Source organism: Heteronotia binoei, chromosome 15, assembly GCF_032191835.1.
Source record: "Heteronotia binoei isolate CCM8104 ecotype False Entrance Well chromosome 15, APGP_CSIRO_Hbin_v1, whole genome shotgun sequence".
Lineage (NCBI taxonomy): Eukaryota > Metazoa > Chordata > Lepidosauria > Squamata > Gekkonidae > Heteronotia > Heteronotia binoei.
Window position 1 is genome coordinate 62,863,137 of NC_083237.1, and position 21,111 is coordinate 62,884,247.

The window sequence follows — 21,111 nt, forward strand, 5'->3', positions numbered from 1 at the left end:
GGCAGCTTCATATGTTCAAGGTTGTGACAAGCATAATTGAACTTCAAAGGGCGTTCTGGTCATCACATTTAAAGGGACTGCACGCTATTCAAATACCTTCCCTCCATTGGAAATAATGAAGGATATGGGCACCTTCTTCTAGGGCTCATAGAATTGGACCCCCTGGTCCAATCTTTTTGAAATTTGGAGGGGGTTTTGAAAGAGGCACCAGATGTTATGCTGCAAATTTGGTGCCTCTACCTCAAAAAGCAGCCCTCCCCCAGAGCCCCATATACCTGCGGATCAATATCCAATATCATCTTCAATTCTCCATTATACCCTATGGGAATCGGTCTCCATTAGGAATAACAGCGTGCCCAGCAGACATTTCCCTCTCCCCCCCCCACTTTCTGATGACCCTGAAGCAGGGGGAGGGCCTCCAAACCAGGGGATCCCCTGCCCCCACCTGGGGATTGGCATCCCTAGATTAGCAGAGGTGGTTTGCCATTATCTTCTTCTTCCTTGATGGTCTAACCGTGATCAGCTCTGCTTCGCTCCCGAACTCTGACAATACCAGGCTATCCAGGCGCAAGGCCCGAAGCGTTCTTGGTTACTTACAGTAAACCACCTCCCTTTCCAACCCACGGCCTGTCCCAACTCACTTGCTAAACGGCTGAGAAGATTAGAGACCCAGTAGGTGACCTCCAGGGCCCAGAATGGAACCAGCAGGGAGTTGCACTGGCAGGATCATATGCGTGAAGCAAGGGGAAGTTCTTGAATTACTGATCTTCCAGCAGCACCATGAAAGAGGTCTCCAGGTTTGGTGCCAAGATGGCGACGGGAGGGGCCAAGAGAGTTCGGTGGGCTGCTCTCTGGAGATGGTTGCGGAGCCCTCCCCACGTCGGGTTCTCTCCAGTCCTTGTAGATGTCAACTGGCACATGGGGAGTTCCAGTGGAATGATGTCATAGAGTGGAAGGTGACCCACATGGTGAAAAAGCATATCTTCAATTGAGATACTTTCAAACACTTTAGCGTTACCCTGGGGACTGCAACCATAGAGCTATGGGTCCAGAAGGGATAGGGTTGCCAGGTTTGTGTTGGAAAATACTTGGAAACTTTGGAGGTGGATCAGGGAGAGGGCAGAGTTTGGGGAGAGGGGAGGGGCCTCAGCATGGTACAGTGTAGGGTTGCCAAGTCCAATTCAAGAAATATCTGGGGACTTTGGGGGTGGAGCCAGAAGACATTGGGGGTGGAGCCAGGAGCAAGGGTATGACAAGCATAATTGAACTCCAAAGGGAGTTTTGGCCATCACATTTAAAGAGACAGCACACCTTTTAAATGCCTTCCCTCCACTGGAAATAATGGATATGGGCACCTTCTTTTGGGGCTCATAGAATTGGACCCCCTGGTCCAATCTCTTTAAAACTTGGAGGGTATTTTGGGGAGAAGCACTGGATGCTATGCTGCAAATCTGGTGTCTCTACCTCAAAACACAGCCTCCCCGGACCCCAGACACCTGAGGATCAATTCTTCATTATACCTTATGGGAATCAATCTTCATAGGGAATAATGGAGTGCCCAGCAGACATTTCCCTCCCCCCCTACTTTCTGATGACCCTGAAACAGGGGGAAGGCCTCCAAACTGGGGGATCCCCTGCCCCCACCTGGGGATTGGCAACCCTAGTACAGTGCCCTAGAGTCCACCCTTCAAAGCAGCCATTTTCTCCAGGGGAGCTGATCTCTGCCTGCTGGAAATCAGTTGTAAAAGCAGGAGATTACCAGGCCCCACCTGGAGGCTGGCAACCCTTTCTAAAGAGAACATATAAGACCCATAACCCAGGGCAGATTTAAGCACAACCAATGGCACAAACTAGAGTGTTTGGATTGAAAGAGGAGCAGTTATCATGGTCAACTGCTTTAAAAAAATACCCCTACAAAGAGTTAATCTTTTAAACTTCACTGTGAAGTTGGCATCAGAGACCTGCATAGTCCGTGCTGTGTTAATACACCTTTTTAAAAAACCTTGATTATTCATGGGAAAATTGGCAACCTCCATACCCATTCAACAAACAGCATGCACACAGGCGGTTGTGTTATTGTTGACCTAATAAAATCAGTAAAACATCTGGAGAATCATTAATATCAGAAGGACCTCCTGCTTCCACATTGACCTACTCATCCACTCCGGTCATCGGAATCCCCTCTTCAACTGCCACCCCTTTTCTTTGTAAGCCTTCCCCAGGAGGCATTGAAGAAATTATTTTTGCCATCTTTAATATAATATAAGTATTTGGCGTCAAGCTCCTCAAAGTACGGGCAGCTTTTCTTGTTGGATCCTGATTTCACGTTAGCTGCAATGACTTTTCGGTACTTAGAACGAAGCGCCTTGGTCTTGGCGCGGCACTCTAACGCCGTCCTCTTGTGGCTCCTTGCTGCCATCCTCTTTGCAATCTCCTCGTAAATATCTATATTTCTGTGAGCTTGCTTGAGCACTCTCGGCGCCCTGGTTTCCCCTCAAAGTGCAAGCGAGTCCATAACCTCCTCTCTCCTCCATGATAAGCCGTGAACTCCAGCCATCTTGTGCAGCGCGGAGTTCTAAACGTTTTCTGCATGTCGAACAAAAGTGTTTTGAGCGATAGGCGGGAAAATAAGTAGTTCGGTCAACCAGCCAGTGGATTTCAAATCAAGTTTTGGCAGGGGACTACTTCGTTGTGCAGGCGATTTTTAAAAAAAGATCAACGCGTTTCTTATACTCTTTACATTTGAGAAAAGGTTACATTTCCTCCCTTTTAATGCCTTGGCATTTAATTTTCTATTAATTTGAGGGATATGCCTTTCGGTTCGGTGAGTGGAAGAATACACAAATTACGACCGTGAGCACTGAGGCTAGGGTGGTGTTCCTTCGTGCCCGTTTCCTGCACCGAACATCCACACTGTAAAAACCCGAACTTGTCGTGGCTCTTCCGAAAAGGACCGGACTTTGTCCGCTGTCAAATTATCCCTATATAAATGCAAGCCAGGATGATGACGCTTCCACATTGCTTGACAGATGTGGATGTCTGGACGTCCCGTTTAACTCCGTATCGGGTGCGTGGATGAATCGCGGTTAATGTTCCGTCTGGACACACCCAGGAGGAATCAACCTCGTTCCTTGTATCTCCTATTTTGGAACACTGATGAATCTGTTAATGTGCGCCCCCCCCCCCCAGCATGCTCAGAGAAGCACTGCTATCTTTGGCCCTGCCCACTTTGATGCAGGCATCTCAGCATTCTCTTTTTAAGATAGCAACCGATGAGGTTTTGCTCCCCTCCTTTCTGGAAGTGAGGAGGAGCGAAGCCTTGTTGGGCACTCTCTTAAGAGAGAACGCTGAGATGCCCACATCGAAGTGGGTAAGGCAGAGAATAGTGGTGCTCCTCTGAGTGAGCCCGGAGGAGCGTGGAGCGGAAGGTGGCCTGTCACCAACCAGCGGACAAATGGCAGCGGCAGGAAAATTAGGCATTTGTTTTGGGTACCTGGAGGAGGGGAGAGCCCAATTTGGCGGCCCCCCTCCCAGTGCCCTAGGTCTAGGCAAATGCCTAATTTGCCTAGTGGGCGTGCCGGCCCTGGTGAAGGCGATAAGAAATACAGAGATATCAGACAAGGGAATCATTCAAGAGGTTTAACAGCAGTTCTATTTTTGTAAAAACCCAAACAGGAAACCCAAATTCTGTCAGTCAATTCACTAGGATGGGACTGGATCCCCAGTGTTTGGAGTTGGTGGTTGTGCCTGGGATTTCCCCTGCTCCACGGCATCGCTGTCTTTATTCCCCTCCTTTGCATTATTTGCAAGGGATGCAGGGCTGGAACTCGTCACCTCCATGGCGTCACCTTCTTTCACTTCCTCCTTGGTGGATGCAGTACTGGACCGTCTGACATCCATGTTGGAGGTCTTACTCTGCTGTTTGCCAAGAGCAACATCTTCATCTGACTCTTGGCACATCAAGAGGGGAAGGAGGCAGGTATGGACGGGCATCTCCTCGTCAAAGCAGTCCCAGTATTTTCTCCTGCGTCTGTATTCAGCATCAACGAGGTCAGACACATCTTGAAAAGGGCTTCTTTTGGAAGTGGCATATTCATACAGGAGCGCTGCAGGAAGAAGAAGAACAGTAGATTTATACCCCGCCCTTCTCTCTGAATCAGAGTTTCAGAGCGGCTTACAATTTCCTTTATCTTCTTCCCCCACAACAGACACCCTGTGAGGTGGATGGGGCTGAGAGGGCTCTCACAGAAGCTGCCCTTTCAAGGACAACTCTGCCAGAACTATGGCTGACCCAAGGCCATTCCAGCAGCTGCAAGTGGAGGAGTGGGGAATCAGTACTGGACCGTCTGACATCCATAATTGAACTCCAAAGGGAGTTCTGGCCATTGCATTTCAAGGGTCCGCACACCTTTTCAATGCCTTCCCTCCACTGGAAATAATGAAGGATAGGGGCACCTTCTTTTGGGGCTCATAGAATTGGACCCCTCGGTCCAATCGTTTTGAAACTTGGAGGGTGTTTTGAGGAGAGGCGCTGGATGATATGCTGCAAATCTGGTGTCTCTACCTCAAAATACAGTCCCCCCCAGAGCCCCAGATACCCGCGGATCAATTCTCCATTATTCCCTATGGGAATTGGTTTCCATAGGGAATAATGGTGTGTTCAGCAGACATTTCCCTCCCTCCCTTTCTGATTACCCTGAAGTGGGGGCAGGGCCTCCAAACCAGGGGATCCCCTGCCCCCACCAGGGGATCCCCTGTGCCCACCCTAGTACACCCTCCAAAGCAGCCATTTTCTCCAGGGGAACTGATCTCTGTAGTCTGTAGATGAGCTGCAATTCCAGGGAATCCCCAGCTCTTACTAAGAGGCAACAATTTATGTGGAGAAGAAAATCAGGAAAATAATAATAATATAAATGGTGAGGGACCCAAGCCAGACGACCTAATTTCATCGGTGAATTTGCAAGGACGGTTGCCAGCCTCCAGGTGACACCTGGAGATCTTCTGCTATTAGTTGATCTCCAGATGGCCCAAATCAGTTAACTTGGAGAAAATGGCTGCTTTGGAAGGTGGATATGATGTCATTGTACCCTGCTGAGGTCCCTTTCCCTGCCCTCCCTGAGCCCCGCCCTCCCTCCCTCTCTCCCTCGTGTCTGCTGGGGGGAGGGGGAGCCCTCCTCCTCCTCTCTCCCCCCTCCTCCTTCCTCTCCTCTCCTCCCCCTCTCCCCTCCCCCTCCTCCCCTTCTCTTTCCTCCCCCCTCCTCCTCCTCCCCTCTCCTCTTCTCCTCCCCGCTTTCCTACCCCAAACCTCCCTCCACTCCCCAAATCTCCGGGTATTTCCCAACCCCGAGATGGCAACCCTAGTACGTGATGAGGAAAACAAAGACAGCTGTTGTGTCTTCTAGGGACTGTGAAGTTGACTTTGGAATTGCAGAAGTTTTTTTTTTTCAAGTTGGGGAATTTTCAGGCCTCAGATTCAGCAGGAGCTCACAGGAGTGCAGCTCCTGAACCTTTCTGAGGACTCCCCCTCCGCCTCCCCACTTACCTTGTCCATTGAATAGTAGGTGCAGCTGCATAACAACCCCTGGATGAGGAGAGCAAGCAGCCAGCCAGCCACCAGGGGCCTTGCCATGCCCCCAGCAGCCCTTATTAACCCCTGGAGAAGCCTACACCACCCTTTCTCCACTTCTTGCGTGATCTTGGGCGGTGGGTGGTTTGCTGGCCTTATGACTGGGAGCGGGGGGGGGGGGGGCGGCCCAGGAGAAGCCCCGGTGAGCGAGGCCTGCTTGCTCACTTGAGCCTGCCCAAGCAGGCCTCACTTGCCTGGGGGTCTCCTTTCAGGCATGAGTTGCTTTTGGCTGGGGGGAGGGTGGCATATGCTAATTAGTTATGCTAATAAGCTCCGCCACCTATTTTTCTACAAAATGACCCCTGGGAATTGCTATAATGAACCGTCGACCAGCACACGGGAAATGAGGAGTGAGGATTGTAACTGTGGTTTGTTATAGCTGGGAACCAAACTGCAAGAGGAACGTCGGATCTGATGAAGGCTGAATCAGGGGCCGGTTCTGATCCGAGTTGAATCCACTCACCTTCTTCTTCATCATCGAGGCTTCTCTGCAATTCTTTTGCAGCCAACAGAAAATCTGAAATGTCGAACTTGCCGTTCTCTGAAGGATAGGGAAAGGGAGACGGGTTTATATCTAACACAGGCAGTTAAGCAACTTCACTGGCTTCCGGCCAGGGCTGGCTCTGCCACTAGGCAAACGAGGTGACTGCCAAGAGCGCCGGCCTTCTGGGGGTGCCAAACTGCCCCCCCCATGTGACTCAGTGGCATTATCAGCGCAAGTCAGGGGCAAGTTACCCTTGCCTAAGGTACCAGGTAGTCCTGCCTCCAGCCCAATCAAAAGTGCTCGTTCTGACGACTCTGACACCCCTGGCATCACTAAGAGTCAAATGACCCACTCAGGTACATCTGAAGCTGTCTTATACTGAATCAGACCCTTGGTCCATCAAAGTCAGTATTGTCTTCTCAGACTGGCAGCGGCTCTCCACGGTCTCAAGCGGAGGTTTTTCACACCTATTTGCCTGGGCCCTTTTTTGGAGATGCCGGGGATTGAACCTGGGACCTTCTGCTTCCCAAACAGATGCTCTACCACTGAGCCACAGCCCCATTCATGGCTCTCCAGGGTCTCAAGCGGAGGTTTTTCACACCTATTTGCCTGGACCCTTTTTTGGAGATGCCGGGGATTGAACCTGGGACCTTTTGCTTCCCAAGCAGATGCTCTGCCACTGAGCCACAGCCCCATTCATGGCTCTCCAGGGTCTGAAGCGGAGGTTTTTCACACCTATTTGCCTGGACCCTTTTTTGGAGATGCCAGGGATTGAACCTGGGACCTTCTGCTTACCAAGCAGATGCTCTACCACTGAGCCACAGCCCCATTCATGGCTCTCCAGGGTCTCAAGCTGAGGTTTCTCTCACCTACTTGCCTGGACCCTTTTTTTTGGAGATGCCGGGGATGGAACCTGGGACCTTCTGCTTACCAAGCAGATGCTCTACCACTGAGCCACCGTCCCTCCCTGTACATTGGGTAATTTTTGAGGGTTAAAGAAGATTGCAGGAGGAAGGGGGGGGGGAGGAAAGCCTGTACCTTTTTTTCAAGCATCCATGGGTAAATATTTCAATTTTTGAAAATATAATTGAAATGATCTGATGCGTTTGCGGTTTATAGGTGTGATTATATATATATTGATGTCGTATTTGCTGTTAGCGACTTTGGTCTCAGAACAGCCCAGAAAAGGACTTGGGGGAGAGATCCCCAAAGGCTGGTCCTGAAATGTGGAGGCTGGCAACCAACGCCCTGCCTTGGCGGTGTTAACTCTGAGACAAGCCACTGTGCAATGAAGATATGCCCGTGCCAAGGCACGTTGTCGCTGCGCTGCTACCTGTGCCAGCAGAGAAACTGGCAGGGGCTGGACAGTAAGATAAAGTATTTTGTACCCCACTTGCTTAAACCTAAGGAGTCTCAAAGCAGCTTTCCTCTCCCCATGACAGACACCTTGTGGGGTGGGTGGGGCTGAGAGTTCTGAAAGAGAACTCTGACTGGTCCAGGGGCAGGCCTCAGATTCAGCTGGAGCTCACAGAAGCGCAGCTCCTGAACCTTTCTGAGGGTTCCCCCTCTTCCTTCCGCCTACCTTCTCCATTGAATAGCCGGTGCAGCTGCATAACAATCCCTGGATTAGGAGAGCGGGCAGCCAGCCAGCCAGCCACCAGGGGCTTTGCCATGCCCCCAGCAGCCCTCATTAACCCCTGGAGAAGACCACACCACCCTTTCTCCACTTCTTATGTTGAAGACGCAGCTGCGCTGGGCAGGGCATATTTCCAGGATGGAAAACCACCGCCTTCCCAAGATTGCCCTGTATGGCGAACTTTCCACCGGCCATCGAAATAGAGGGGCACCAAAGAAGAGGTACAAGGACTCCTTGAAGAAATCCCTTGGCACCTGTCGCATCAACCATCACCAGTGGTCTGACCTAGCCTCAGATCGCAAAGCATGGAGGCACACCATCCACCAGGCTGTCTCTTCCTTTGAGAACGCACGCATAGCTGGTCTTGAGGACAAAAGGAGATTGAGGAAGAATCGCACTGCTGCAGCACCAGCCCCAAATCAGACTTTTCCCTGCAGTCACTGTGGCCGGACCTGCCTGTCCCGCATTGGTCTTGTCAGCCATCAGCGAGCCTGCAGCAGACGTGGACTACTGCACCTTTCTTAAATCTTTGTTCGCGAAGTCAAGCTGAGAGAGAGAGATATGTGATTTTGGGTGGCGAGTAGCTTGCTGGCCTTTTGACTGGGGGGGCGGGCAGCCCAGGAGAGCCCCAGGCGAGCGAGGCCTGCTTGGGCCGGCTTTATCTCTAGATAGCCCAATCAGGTCTCGCTCACCCGGGGCTCTCCTTTCTTGCATCGGGTTGCTTTTGGCTGAGGGGTGGCAGCATATGCTAATGAGCCCTGGCACCTATTTTTCTACAAAACGACTCCTGCCCAGGGTCACTCAGCAGGCTTCATGTGGAGGAGTGGGAATCGACCCCTGCTCTTCAAATTAGAGTCTGCCCTCTTCACCATCACACCAGTGAAGGAGTAGGGCAGAGGGCCAGTAGACGATGCACCTGGTGTGCCAGAGTTCACAGGTGCATGACTGGACTCTCAGTCAGAAGTACATCGGGTAAAAAGCACTCTTTCACTTAGAGGAAAGGGGCAAAAAAAAGCCCCTTCCCTTTCCATTGGAAAAAGCGGGGTGGGAGAGAAAAGAAGTTCCTTCTTGGTCCTCATAGAACAGGCTTTTTAAATTGAGTTACCCCAATGGATGCCTCGCTGCAAGTCTGGTTGCACATCCATGTTTTGGGAATGTCATGTAAGATGTTCAACTTGGGTCTCAGCATCATCTTAATGATATGCCAGCAATAGGCCTGGTTTAAGCAATAGCCCTGGTAAAGTTTAACTCCCACTGCATGCATTATCAGTGGAAAAAACACTACTCTTCCCTGCAGCTGGTTTGGTGTGGAGAGCCGGTTTGGTGTAGTTGTTAAGTGTGCGGACTCTTATCTGGGAGAACCGGGTTTGATTCCCCACTCCTCCACTTGCACCTGCTGGAATGGCCTTGGGTCAGCCATAGCTCTGGCAGAGGTTGTCCTTGAAAGGGCAGCTGCTGTGAGAGCCCTCTCCAGCCCCACCCACCTCACAGGGTGTCTGTTGTGGGGGAGGAAGGGAAAGGAGATTGTGAGGCGCTCTGAGACTCTTTGGAGTGGAGGGCGGGATATAAATCCAATATCTTCATCTACCTCACAGGGTGTCTGTTGTGGGGGAGGAAAGTAAAGGAAGTTGTGAGCCGCTCTGGGACTCTTCGGAGTGGAGGGCGGGATATAAATCCAATATCTTCATCTACCTCATAGGGTGTCTGTTGTGGGGGAGGAAGGGAAAGGAGATTGTGAGCCTCTCTGAGACTCTTTGGAGTGGTGGGCGGGATATAAATCCAATATCTTCATCTACCTCACAGGGTGTCTGTTGTGGGGGAGGAAGGTAAAGGAAGTTGTGAGCCGCTCTGGGACTCTTCGGAGTGGAGGGCGGGATATAAATCCAATATCTTCATCTACCTCACAGGGTGTCTGTTGTGGGGGGGGGGAAGGGAAAGGAGATTGTGTGTCGCTCTGAGACTCTTCGGAGTGGAGGGCGGGATATAAATCCAATATCTTCATCTACCTCACAGGGTGTCTGTTGTGGGGGGGGGAGGTAAAGGTGAGCTGTTCTGAGACTCTTTGGAGTGGAGGGTGGGATATAAATCAAGTATCTTCATCTACCTCACAGGGTGTCTGTTGTGGGGGAGGAAGGGAAAGGAGATTGTGAGCCGCTCTGAGACTCTTCGGAGTGGAGGGCGGGATATAAATCCAATATCTTCATCTACCTCACAGGGTGTCTGTTGTGGGGGAGGAAGGGAAAGGAGATTGTGAGCCGCTCTGAGACTCTTTGAAGTGGAGGGCGGGATATAAATCCAATATCTTCATCTACCTCACAGGATGTCTGTTGTGGGGAGGGGGGGAAGTGAAAGGAGATTGTGAGCCGCTCTGAGACTCTTCGGAGTGGAGGGTGCGATATAAATCCAATATCATCATCATCTTCTTCTTCTTCTAGATGGTTTTTTGTCTGTATCACTGTTTATAATTTAAAGAATATACACATTGTGGATTCCACAGTATTATTTTCTACATGGACTGAGTGCGTCATTATTCTCAAGGAAGAGAATGACAGCTGGACATGGGGTACCAAGCAGAAGAGTCTGGTCTGGTCTGGCTGCGGTGGACTCCCAGCTACCAACCAATTTGACAAAGTAATAGTCAGCTATTTTCTCACAGGATGGGTCAGCAACATTTTCTCCTTTGAATGCCCTGACTAGGGATGGGCACAAATAGATGGACAAACTGCAATTTATGCTTAAAATGTCTGATTCATGGTTTGTTATGAATTGTTTCAGTAAATTCTGCTGTGCGTGAAATAAAAACAGAACAGCTTGTTTTTTGGGCAGTTCGACTGTGCCATTATTTGTTCATTATCATAGAGTTTCCCCCCAAGGAACAGAGCACCCCACCTTCCTGAACCAAACAAACCACAATTCATTCAGAATTTTTTTTTTTTTTTAAATACAAAATGAACCAAACCACCAAACTGGGCAAACCAATGTGTCAAGCATGGTGAAATTCCATTGATAATTGATTGTTATAGGGTCCTACCTAACCCTGCTCTGTGAAGTATCATAGAGGACCCAGTTTTGCTAGCCTTGTTATTCTTTCCCTCCCCTCTTCTTGCTTTATTGCCTAAAGAGTAGAAGTAGTGAGAAATGAAACTAACTGGAGAAGAAGTAATCAGCACCTTCCCATACATTCTCAGTAGGGAGTGTGAGACATCTAGGGAAAGCAAGGACAGAGTCCTGATAACACTGTGGGAATGTAGACATTTATGATAGTTTATGTGTGAGAGCTACCCCACAACCCGATCCTTCGGAATCCTTTTGAAGTATGCCTTAAAAGTATTGTATCAATGTATATGCAGTATTACTCTCAAGAATCTGTTACACAGAAAGTATCGGTCTATCAATAAACGTAGTCTTTGTATCAACTTTGACTCGTCATTGAACCCGCATGCTTGACACAATGGACCATGAAACAAACCAATATTTTTGTGTTCCATGCTCATCCCTAGCCCTGACCCGTATTCTCTCCTCTGGACCATGCGACTAGATCTTTCAGCAAACCCTGACAGTAGTTCACACTCACTGTTCACTTTTGTGCGTCCCAGAGTTTGCTGCAAAATTTCCGAGCTCAGAGTGATTCCCAGGTAGTGCAAGATTGGCTCCAGTTCTTCAACCGTCACTGTCCCCTTCTTCATCTTCCTGAAAGCTTGCAGAGTATTCTGGAAAGCTACAGAACATACCCAATGACTATTGTTCCTTCATTTTCTGGCAATGCATGTGTGAAGCTGCTCTCAGCCCAGTTAACAACACTAACTAACAAACACAGACCCTAATTTGTGATTCTTTTAATCTGCTAAAAACATTTCCATGACTCTGCATTCCAACTCATCGCCCATTTTCTCTATATTTAGGACTGCTTGCCATTCCGTTTTTTGTCTGAAGTCTGCTCAGAGCACACGAAAGCTGACATTCTGAATAAAACTTCGTTGGTCTTAAAGGTGCATTTGTCTGCTGCTTTGTTCTATTACTCATTCTTCAGTCACTCCATTGGCTGCCTATCAATTCAAGGTACTAACCCATCTGTTCAGGACATTCTGTAGGTGCTGCCCTGCAAGATCGATAACTGCCTGTACGTGTCCACTATAAAAGCCCTTTATAGCCGCATACAGCTTGGGCCTGCATTTCCTCCAGGGGTACTGGTCTCTGTAGTCTGGAGAGGAGCTAGAGGATCCTCAAGCCCCAGCTGGAAGCTGGCATCCCTTCCAAAGAAGTTGGCAACCTTAAATGCCCCACGAGGGAGTCAATACTGAGAGTCAATGTTGGGCCTTTAGCACATTGACCCAAACTGCAGGTCGCCGGGCCCATTTCGAATTGGGAAAAGGCCCTGGAGGGCTTAACTTCCCCCCTTGCAAGACACAGAGTGTTTTCGCACTGACCTTACTCGGGAGCAACGTCCCTCTTCACCGTGCAGCGTCTGTGCGGATTTCGCACTAATTGCTCCGCAGAACCCGGAAGAGCCACAATGTCCCGCGGCTTTTGCTTCGCAAATGTAAACTTTACATTTGCGAGGCAAAAGCCGCGGGACTTTGCGGCTCTTCCGGGTTCTGCGGAGCAATTAGTGCAAAATCTGCGCAGAAGCTGCGCGGTGAAGAGGGACGTCGCTCCCGAGTAAGGTCAGTGCGAAAACGCCCACTGACTGATTTTGCACTAGACTCGTTTCATGTGGAGAGCCTTTTGCTCCTGGGGCTTCTCTTTGTTTTCGCACAAGTTGCCCCAGAGCTGTGAGTTGGCGTGCCGCTATTCCACAGCAAGCGAGATCCTCTGACAAGCGGTTTCTGCTTGCTGCGGAAGAGCGGCGCACCAACTAGCAGCTCCGCGGCAGCTTATGTGAAAATGGAGAGAAGCCCCGGGGGCGAAAGGGCTCTCCACCCGGAACAAGCCCTAGTGCAAAACTGGTCACATTCTGACTTGGAATCAGGGCTATGTACACAAGAAAACTAAGGGCGTTTTCGCACAGAGCTTACCCCAGAGCGACGTCCCTCTTCACCGCACAGCGTCTGCACGGATTTCGCACCAACTGCTCCGCAGAACCAGGAAGAGCCTCGGCTTTTGCGTCGCTAACGTAAACTGGTTTTTAGCAGTTTACATTTGCAACGCAAAAGGCTCGGCACTTCACGGCTCTTCCTGGTTCTGCGGAGCAATTGGTGCGAAATCCATGCAGACACTGCGTGGTGAAGAGGGACATCGCTCCAGGGTAAGCTCTGTGTGAAAACGCCCTAAGTTTAAAAACTGGTGGGAGCTCCAAACATGGAACTCTCAGAGCATATCTGGTCTGGGCCCAAAAGACAAAAGCTGCGTGAAGACCAAGGTGCCACCATTTGCATGTCTCTTACCGTCTGTTTCTGCAAAAGGAGAGGATGTGTTCACAGCTTCCAAGAATTGACAGAAGTTCAGACTTCCATGTCCTGTAGCAGAGAAGGACACAGAAAAGGAGTGGGAAACACAGCAAATTGTGCCTGAATAACATCTTACGCACTTTGAAAACAGATTGTTTACCTTCAAGTTTCCGTGTTTTAAATAATCCCCAACATTTTAACAGTAGGAATGTCAGAATGAACAATCTTCTTTGCTTCCCTCTTATGACTGACAGGGAGAGGGGAGGAAGGAGACAGGGCCAGGAGAGGGCTATTTTATTGATTTGTTAAAATATTGTTACCCTCAGGGCCAACTTGCCCACTAGGCAAACTTTGGGGAGGTGGGGCCAGGGTGGGGTGGGGATAGGGTTGTTAGGTCCAATTCAAGAACATAAGAGAAGCCATGTTGGATCAGGCCAATGGCCCCTCCAGTCCAACACTCTGTGTCACAGAAGAACATAAGAGAAGCCATGTTGGATCAGGCCAGTGGCCCCTCCAGTCCAACACTCTGTGTCACAGAAGAACATAAGAGAAGCCATGTTGGATCAGGCCAGTGGCCCCTCCAGTCCAACACTCTGTGTCACAGAAGAACATAAGAGAAGTCATGTTGGATCAGGCCAATGGCCCATCCAGTCCAACACTCTGTGTCACATAAGAACATAAGAGGAGCCATGTTGGATAAGGCCAATAGCCCCTCCAGTCCAACACTCTGTGTCACATAAGAACATAAGTGAAGCCATGTTGCATCAGGCCAATGGCCCATCCAGTCCAACACTCTGTGTCACATAAGAACATAAGAGAAGCCATGTTGGATCAGGCCAGTGGCCCATCCAGTCCAACACTCTGTGTCACATAAGACCATAAGAGAAGCCATGTTGGATCAGGCCAGTGGCCCATCCAGTCCAACACTCTGTGTCACATAAGAACATAAGAGAAGCCATGTTGCATCAGGCCAATGGCCCATCCTGTCCAACACTCTGTGTCACATAAGAACATAAGAGAAGCCATGTTGCATCAGGCCAATGGCCCATCCAGTCCAACACTCTGTGTCACATAAGAACATAAGAGAAGCCATGTTGGATCAGGCCAATTGCCCATCCAGTCCAACACTCTGTGTCACAGAAGAACATAAGAAGCCATGTTGGATCAGGCCAATGGCCCCTCCAGTCCAACACTCTGTGTCACATAACAACATAAGAGAAGCCATGTTGGATCAGGCCAGTGGCCCATCCAGTCCAACACTCTGTGTCACAGAAGAACATAAGGGAAGCCATGTTGAATCAGGCCAATGGCCCATCCAGTCCAACACTCTGTGTCACATAAGAGAAGCCATGTTGGATCAGGCCAATGGCCCCTCCAGTCCAACACTCTGTGTCACATAACAACATAAGAGAAGCCATGTTGGATCAGGCCAATGGCCCATCCAGTCCAACACTCTGTGTCACAGAAGAACATAAGAAGCCATGTTGGATCAGGCCAATGGCCCATCCAGTCCAACACTCTGTGTCACACAGTGGCCAAAATTTTTATATATATATATATATATATATACACACACACACACACACACACACACACACACTGTGGCTAATAGCCACTGATGGACCTCTGCTCCATATTTTTATCTAAACCCCTCTTGAAGGTGGCTATGCTTGTGGCTGCCACCACCTCCTATGGCAGTGAATTCCACATGTTAATCACCCTTTGAGTAAAGAAGTACCTCCTTTTATCCGTTTTAACCTGTCTGCTCAGCAATTTTGTTATTCAAGAAAGATCTGGGGACTTTGGGGGTGGAGCCAGGAGACATTGGCGGTGGAGGCAGGAGCAAAGTTGTGAGAAGCATCGTTGAACTCCAAAGGGAGTTCTGGCTATCACATTTAAAGGGACCGCACACCTTTTAAATGCTTTCCTTCCATTGGAAATAATGAAGGATAGGGGCACCTTCTTCTGAGGCTCATAGAATTGGAGGGTGTTTTGGGGAGAGGCACTGGATGCTATACTGAAAACCTGGTGCCTCTAAAAACAGCCCCCCTAGAGCCCCAGATACCCATGGATCAATTCTCCATTATACTCTATGGGAATTGGCCTCCAAAGGGAATAATGGAGTGCCCCAGCAGACATTTCCCTCTCCCCGTCCACTTTCTGATGACCCTGAAGCAGGGGAGGGAGAACCTCCAAACTGGGGGATCCCCTGCCCCTACCTGGGGATTGGCAACCTTGGTGGGGGTCATTTCCCCCAGTCTGCCCCTGGTCAGTCCTCTCTGCTCCAACTGGCAGTGGCTCCCTGTGGTCTTCGGACAGAGGTCTTAGCCAGAGATTCTGGAGACTGACCCTGGGACCTTCTGCATGCAAAGCTGGATGCTCAAGAGGGCAGGGAGAGGTGTGGCGAAACCCCCAGCGTTGAAAGCGAGGGTTCACACGTACCGTCCACACTGACGAGGTGAAGAATACAGTGCATCTCCTCGCTCGTGACCAGGATGCCCAGCATGTGCAGGGCCAGGAGGAGGTTGCTTACGTGAATCCTGCCATATTTGATGTCTCTGAAAACAGAGCAGGCCCTGTAGAGGCCAGTACAGGAAGACAGACACTCTGCAAGGCAAGGACAACAGTGCAATGAACGCTGGAAGGGACAAAGAATAAAACAACCTGGGGAAAGAATGGCAACAAAAAGGGGGCTTCGTCGGGCCCCCTCCTGCAAACTCTTTGCTCTTTGATAGGACAACCCTACACTGATAGAAGAGCAGATCCATAGCCGTAACTTAAGACCGGCAGAATTCTCCAGCCAATAGCCCAAATCTGTGCAAGACAAGGAATGATGTGGCAGCATGGACTCCTCAGGGTTGTAGGGTTGCCAAGTCCAATTCAAGAAATATCTGGGGACTTCGGGGGTGGAGCCAGGAGACATTAGGGGTGGAGCCAAGATCAAGGCTGTGACAAGCATCATTGAACTCCAAAGGGAGTTCTGGCCATCACATTTCAAGGGACGGCACACCTTTTCAATTCCTTCCTTCCATAGGAAATAATGAAGGATAGGGACACCTTCTTTTGAGGCTCATAGATTTGGGCCCCCTGGTGCAAACCTTTTGAAACTTGGGGGGTATTTTGGGGAGAGGCACTAGATGCTATACTGAAAATTTGGTGCATCTACCCCAAAAAACAGCCCCCCCGCCCGAGCCCCAGATACCCGCGGATCAATCCTCCATGATTTTCTATGGGAATAAATCTCCATAGGGAATAATAGAGTTCCCAGCAGACATTTTCCTCCCCCCCCCCCGCTTTCTGATGACCCTGAAGTGGGGGGAGGGCCTCCAAACTGGGGGATCCCCTGCCCCCACCTGGGGATTGGCAACAAAGCACGCACTGCGCAATGATGTCATCCTGTCGGGGACATCCCGCTGGGGACGTTCTAGGACTCGTGATAAAACTCTATGTAGCCAATCCCCAGGAGCTTACAATAGGCCCTATAAGCTCTTGGAGGATTGGCTACATCGGGGTGTCTGTGTGTGTGTGTGGCCTAATAGGCAAAGGAGTTCCTGCTACAAAAAAAGCCCTGTAAAAGCCCATCTGTTAAGCAGCAGCATCTGGGCCAGGCACTAAACCAATGGGAAAATCTCGCAACAGACAGGATACGGTTTGGAAATCTGTCAGACAAAAGGAGTAAAATTAGCTTGAGATGAGACAACGATGGAAAATTATCCAGGTGCTGTGCTAAAAACCTTTTCCTACAAAACCCGCCCTCTGCTAAACATCAATAAAAACATAATCTGTTAAGGAAGAAAGCCTGTATGTTGCTGTAATCACATGAAGCTCATACATCGGGGCAAAACCCAGTGAGTTACCTTCCCAGTGATTTCCCTGAAGATGGCAACACGGCTCGGGTTCTTCCCAGTTGTCACAGAAGGTTAAGTAAAAATTACAGACGATTTCCCGGTCCCTGACAAGACATTCAGAGAAAGCTGGTCAGAGTTTTTGCCTCCTTTTGCCCCATTTGTTGGATATTGATCACAGGATTAAAAATAGGAATATTCAGGCCTTTTTTTGGAACAGGAACTCCTTTGCATATTAGGCTACACCCCCCCGATGTAGCCAATCCCCCAAGAGCTTACAGTAGGCCCTATAAGAAGAGCCCTATAAATTCTCGGAGGATTGGCTGGCTACATCGGGGGGGGGGTGTAGCCTAATATGCAAAGGAGTTCCTGTTCCCAAAAAAGCCCTGGTTTAAAGTAGTTAAAAGAGTCAAAACCTTAAAATAGTCACCGGGGGGGGGGGGAGCACTCCATGGCCAGACTTTGTAGTGGGAGTCTAGGGCCTCAGCAGGGTTTCGCCCCCAAAACAGACTGTGGCTTTGGGTTCACATCTAAAGATACATATGAACAAGGGTTGCTCTGTAGAAAAACAGGTGGTGGAGCTCATCCAGGGCTTGTTATGCAGCTGCACCTACTATTCAATGGGCAAGGTGGAAAGAGTAGGGTTGCCAACTCCAATTCAAGAAATATCTGGGGACTTTGGGGGTGGAGCCAGGAGACTTTGGGGGTGGAGCCAGAAGACATTGGGGTGGAGCCAAGATCAAGGCTGTGATAAGCATCATTGAACTCCAAAGGGAGTTCTGGCCATCACATTTAAAGGGAGAGCACACTTTTCAATGCCTTCCTTCCATAGGAAATAATGAAGGATAGGGGCACCTTCTTTGGGGGCTCATAGAATTGGACCCCCCTGGTCCAATCTTTTTGAAACTTGGGGGGTACTTTTGGGAGAGGCACTAGATGCTGTACTGAAATTTTGGTGCCTCTACCCCAAAAAACAGCCCCCCCCCCAGATACCCGCAGATCAATTCTCCATGATTTTCTATGGGAATAAATCTCCATAGGGAATAACAGAGTTCCCAGCAGACATTTCCCTCCCCTCCCCCCGCTTTCTGATGACCCTGAAGCGGGGGGAGGGCCTCCAAACCCGGGGATCCACTGCCCCGACCTGGGGATTGGCAACCCTATGAAAGAGAGAGTAAAGGAAATTATGTTTCATTTTGGTTATGAAACACCTGGTGGCACCGTGTAACAGGATGAAGCTAAACTGAGGTCAAACAATTATGCAGCAAGATGCTTTGCTTTGCCAAGCCGATAAGGGCGTACATACTATGCTTCAGACAGAGAAACAAAAGCTAATATGACCCAAAACTAGGAAAATGAAACTTGAGGTTTCACGGCCGTAAAAGAGCCAAAACATATCTTAAGGGGGGGGGGGGGGAGAAACACAGGGTGCGCACGTGATAGAGTGAACGGGATAGGGCAAACAGATTGTAAGCCTGTGGGCTAATTGGATCACAGGGCCAGCCTAGGCGGGACACGGAAGGCTTAAAATCTGCTGCACTGCGATGCAGACTTTGGATTTCAGGGTGGGTTTACTCGCCCTGATTTCTCCGCGCTTTGCAAACCACGTTCAATAAAGGCTTGCTTCTCTGACCTACTCGTCCAGAACGCCTTTCTTTCAATAGATTGGCCTGCTGGCCGTAACAATGCCATAGAGTCCACCCTCCAACACAGCTGTTTTCTGCAGGCACACTTTGCAAGTTGTGAATTGCCCCCCCCCCCCCCTGAGAGCATAATTGATCATTCCCCAGTGACCTTCAGGGCAGAGTGAAGATTTGACCCTGGATCCTAGTCCAGCACTTGACCACAATTGGTTGGCTCACCGTTTAAAGCACCAATTAAGAGAGATCTGGATTCCCAAACCTTGGCTGCTGTGACGTGAGCAGTTCCACCCTGAAGGAATGAAGTTTCTCGGCCCAGAAAATTCTCCCAAGTGAACTTTTCCCTCAGTTAAAACAAGCTGTTCTGCTGCCCCTTAGCTCCCTGCTGGATTCCACAAGCTTGATGAATCTTGACCTTTCCCACCTTCTGAGAGCCACTTACTTTCTGGAACAATAGCTCAGGTTCAGCCTGTGTTTACTGGGTGAACTTGAGGACAGTTTCACACACAGCGGCATACTTCTTGAGCTTTTCACACGCTGCGGCCTGCTTTTCCAACTTCTCACACGCAGCGGCCCGCTTTTCGATTTTTTCACACGCAGCGGACTGCTTCTCGACCTTTTCACACGCGGACTTTTCGCACGCAGCGGCCCGCTTTTCGAACTCGTCGCATGCAGTGGTCCGCTTCTTGAACTTTTCACATGTGGCAGTGGACGATTTGCTGCTGTGCGAGGTGGTCTGCGGATCAGTCAGGGTTAGCGATTCGTAGTCAGAAAACCAGCACAGGGCCCAATGAGGACCAGAAATAATTTTTATATTATGTTTTCCCCTGGCCTTTCTCCAAACAGCACATTGCCATGTATGCTGTTATCCCCCTCCCATTTTACCCTCATGGATCCCTGTGAGTTGGGTCCGTATGAGAGAAAGGGACTGGCCTAACGTCTCCCAGTGAATTTCATTCCCCTTTTTAAATCTTACCACAACCTGTCAGGTAGGCCATGCTAGGCTGGTATCAGAACAGATATTGGTGGGTACCATGGTGCCCACTGGCATCCCGTTCGGGACCCCTGTTCTAAGCACTAGTGATTGAAAACGAGGTATTTTACTATTTGGCACCAATAGCAAGGTTCATTTGAGCATCAAAGCTCCCAAAAATAATGAACCCCGCACACTTCTCAGACCATCCGCTTTAAGCAAAAGCAAGACTGCAGGCTGGCCCCTTACACGTTATCTGATTCACTTCCCCCCTCCCCTTTCTCCCTGGTAGCTTTCCAGTGCGTCTGCTTATCTATTCAGCAAGGAGTTTCCTTATAGAAATGTGCCTGCCATCAATACACATCTGTGACTCACACCCATTTGGGCTGCCTGGTTTTAACAGTTTAGCAGAAGCTCCCCTGAGGGGCCTCTTAACAGTCACTCTAAATGTTGCATCAGACACCCTCCTCCGAAGGCACAAAACCATATTTTCATTTATTATTATTATAGGGGTGTTCATAATTATTCAGGGGTCTCCCCTTCACTAGGGCACGGTGGCTATCACTGCACGGAAATTATCATTCCTTAGAAAAACTGACCAGGCCACAAGAGCCAATAGAGATCAGCAGGGGTGGAATTCTAGCAGGAGTTCCTTTGCATATTAGGCCACACACCCCTGATGTAGCCAATCCTCCAAGAGCTTACAAAAAAGAGCCTTGTAAGCTCTTGGAGGATTGGCCACATCAGGGATGTGTGGCCTAATATGCAAAAGAGCTCCTGCTAGAATTCCACTGTCAAGTCGGCAGATTCAATAACGAGTCATTGTTGATACAAAGAAACTAGTTTATTGATACTGTTACTTGAGGTCTTAGCCAAGCATTGAAAAGACTAAAGAGCATATGTAGGTACATTGCATATAAGGGATACTTCAAAGGGATTCCTAAGGGGGGGGCGGATTATGCAGGGAACATTCACACATTGATGTTACCAATTCGTTCTCAGGCTTGCATGGCCTTGATCGTAGTGGGCTCCTGACTCCCTTCTGCAAGCCAGGCCTGAGAAGGCACAGATAAGACTTTCACATATTTCCATTTCAAAGCAAAGCTACCCTCTACAGGAAAGAGGGGTAGAGAGAGAGTGAGCTAGCAGCATTTGGTTATTCTTTGGTTTTACCCAGAATGCTCCTTGACTGAGCCAGAATCATAGACAGACTTGACATCCACCCTTGGTGATCAGCGTGCAAGGAAGATCAGTTCTAAATCTGGGAGTCTCCCATTCCGAGCATGGGAGGCTGGGCGTGTAGATGGGCGAATTAAGAGAGAATTAAATAGGGTGGCTGAAGGAGGGATATCATCAGGAAGCCTTACCTGCCACGATGGCTGCTAAAAGATAGCTGCTTTTTGGGCGAGCCAGTCCCGTGTGAACAAACAGGGGGTATTGTTGCAGGATTTATCTCTTCTTTCTTCTTCTTCTTCATCACCAAAGGGGGCGGTCTCTTCAGCAGCTTCTCAAAGGAAGGG

The 21,111-nt window shown here is 49.5% G+C and overlaps 1 protein-coding gene and 1 non-coding gene across 2 annotated transcripts; both read right to left on the reverse strand.

Moving 5' to 3' along the window:
- Positions 1-3,634: 3,634 nt before the first annotated feature.
- LOC132584742 (uncharacterized) lies at positions 3,635-15,736 on the reverse strand. The gene is made up of 5 exons (XM_060256644.1): positions 15,576-15,736; positions 13,131-13,202; positions 11,321-11,464; positions 6,090-6,167; positions 3,635-4,106 (listed from the first exon to the last, which is right to left on the reverse strand). Exons 1-5 carry the CDS (start codon positions 15,637-15,639, stop codon positions 3,703-3,705), a joined length of 762 nt encoding a protein of 253 aa, XP_060112627.1. The 5' UTR covers positions 15,640-15,736; the 3' UTR covers positions 3,635-3,702.
- TRNAT-GGU (transfer RNA threonine (anticodon GGU)) lies at positions 6,867-6,938 on the reverse strand. The gene has a single exon. It is a non-coding gene; the product is annotated as a tRNA-Thr (tRNA).
- Positions 15,737-21,111: the final 5,375 nt, after the last annotated feature.

What these genes read in the sequence shown, in the direction of transcription:
- LOC132584742 (XM_060256644.1), bottom strand. Translation starts at nt 15,639, where the DNA reads ATGCTGGGCATCCTGGTCACGAGCGAGGAGATGCACTGTATTCTTCAC. An exon ending in TCACCTCGTCAGTGTGGACG is followed by an intron (nt 13,203 to 15,575) that starts GTACGTGTGAAC and finishes TCTCTGCTACAG; the next exon opens with GACATGGAAGTCTGAACTTC. An exon ending in TCCTTTTGCAGAAACAGACG is followed by an intron (nt 11,465 to 13,130) that starts GTAAGAGACATG and finishes TATGTTCTGTAG; the next exon opens with CTTTCCAGAATACTCTGCAA.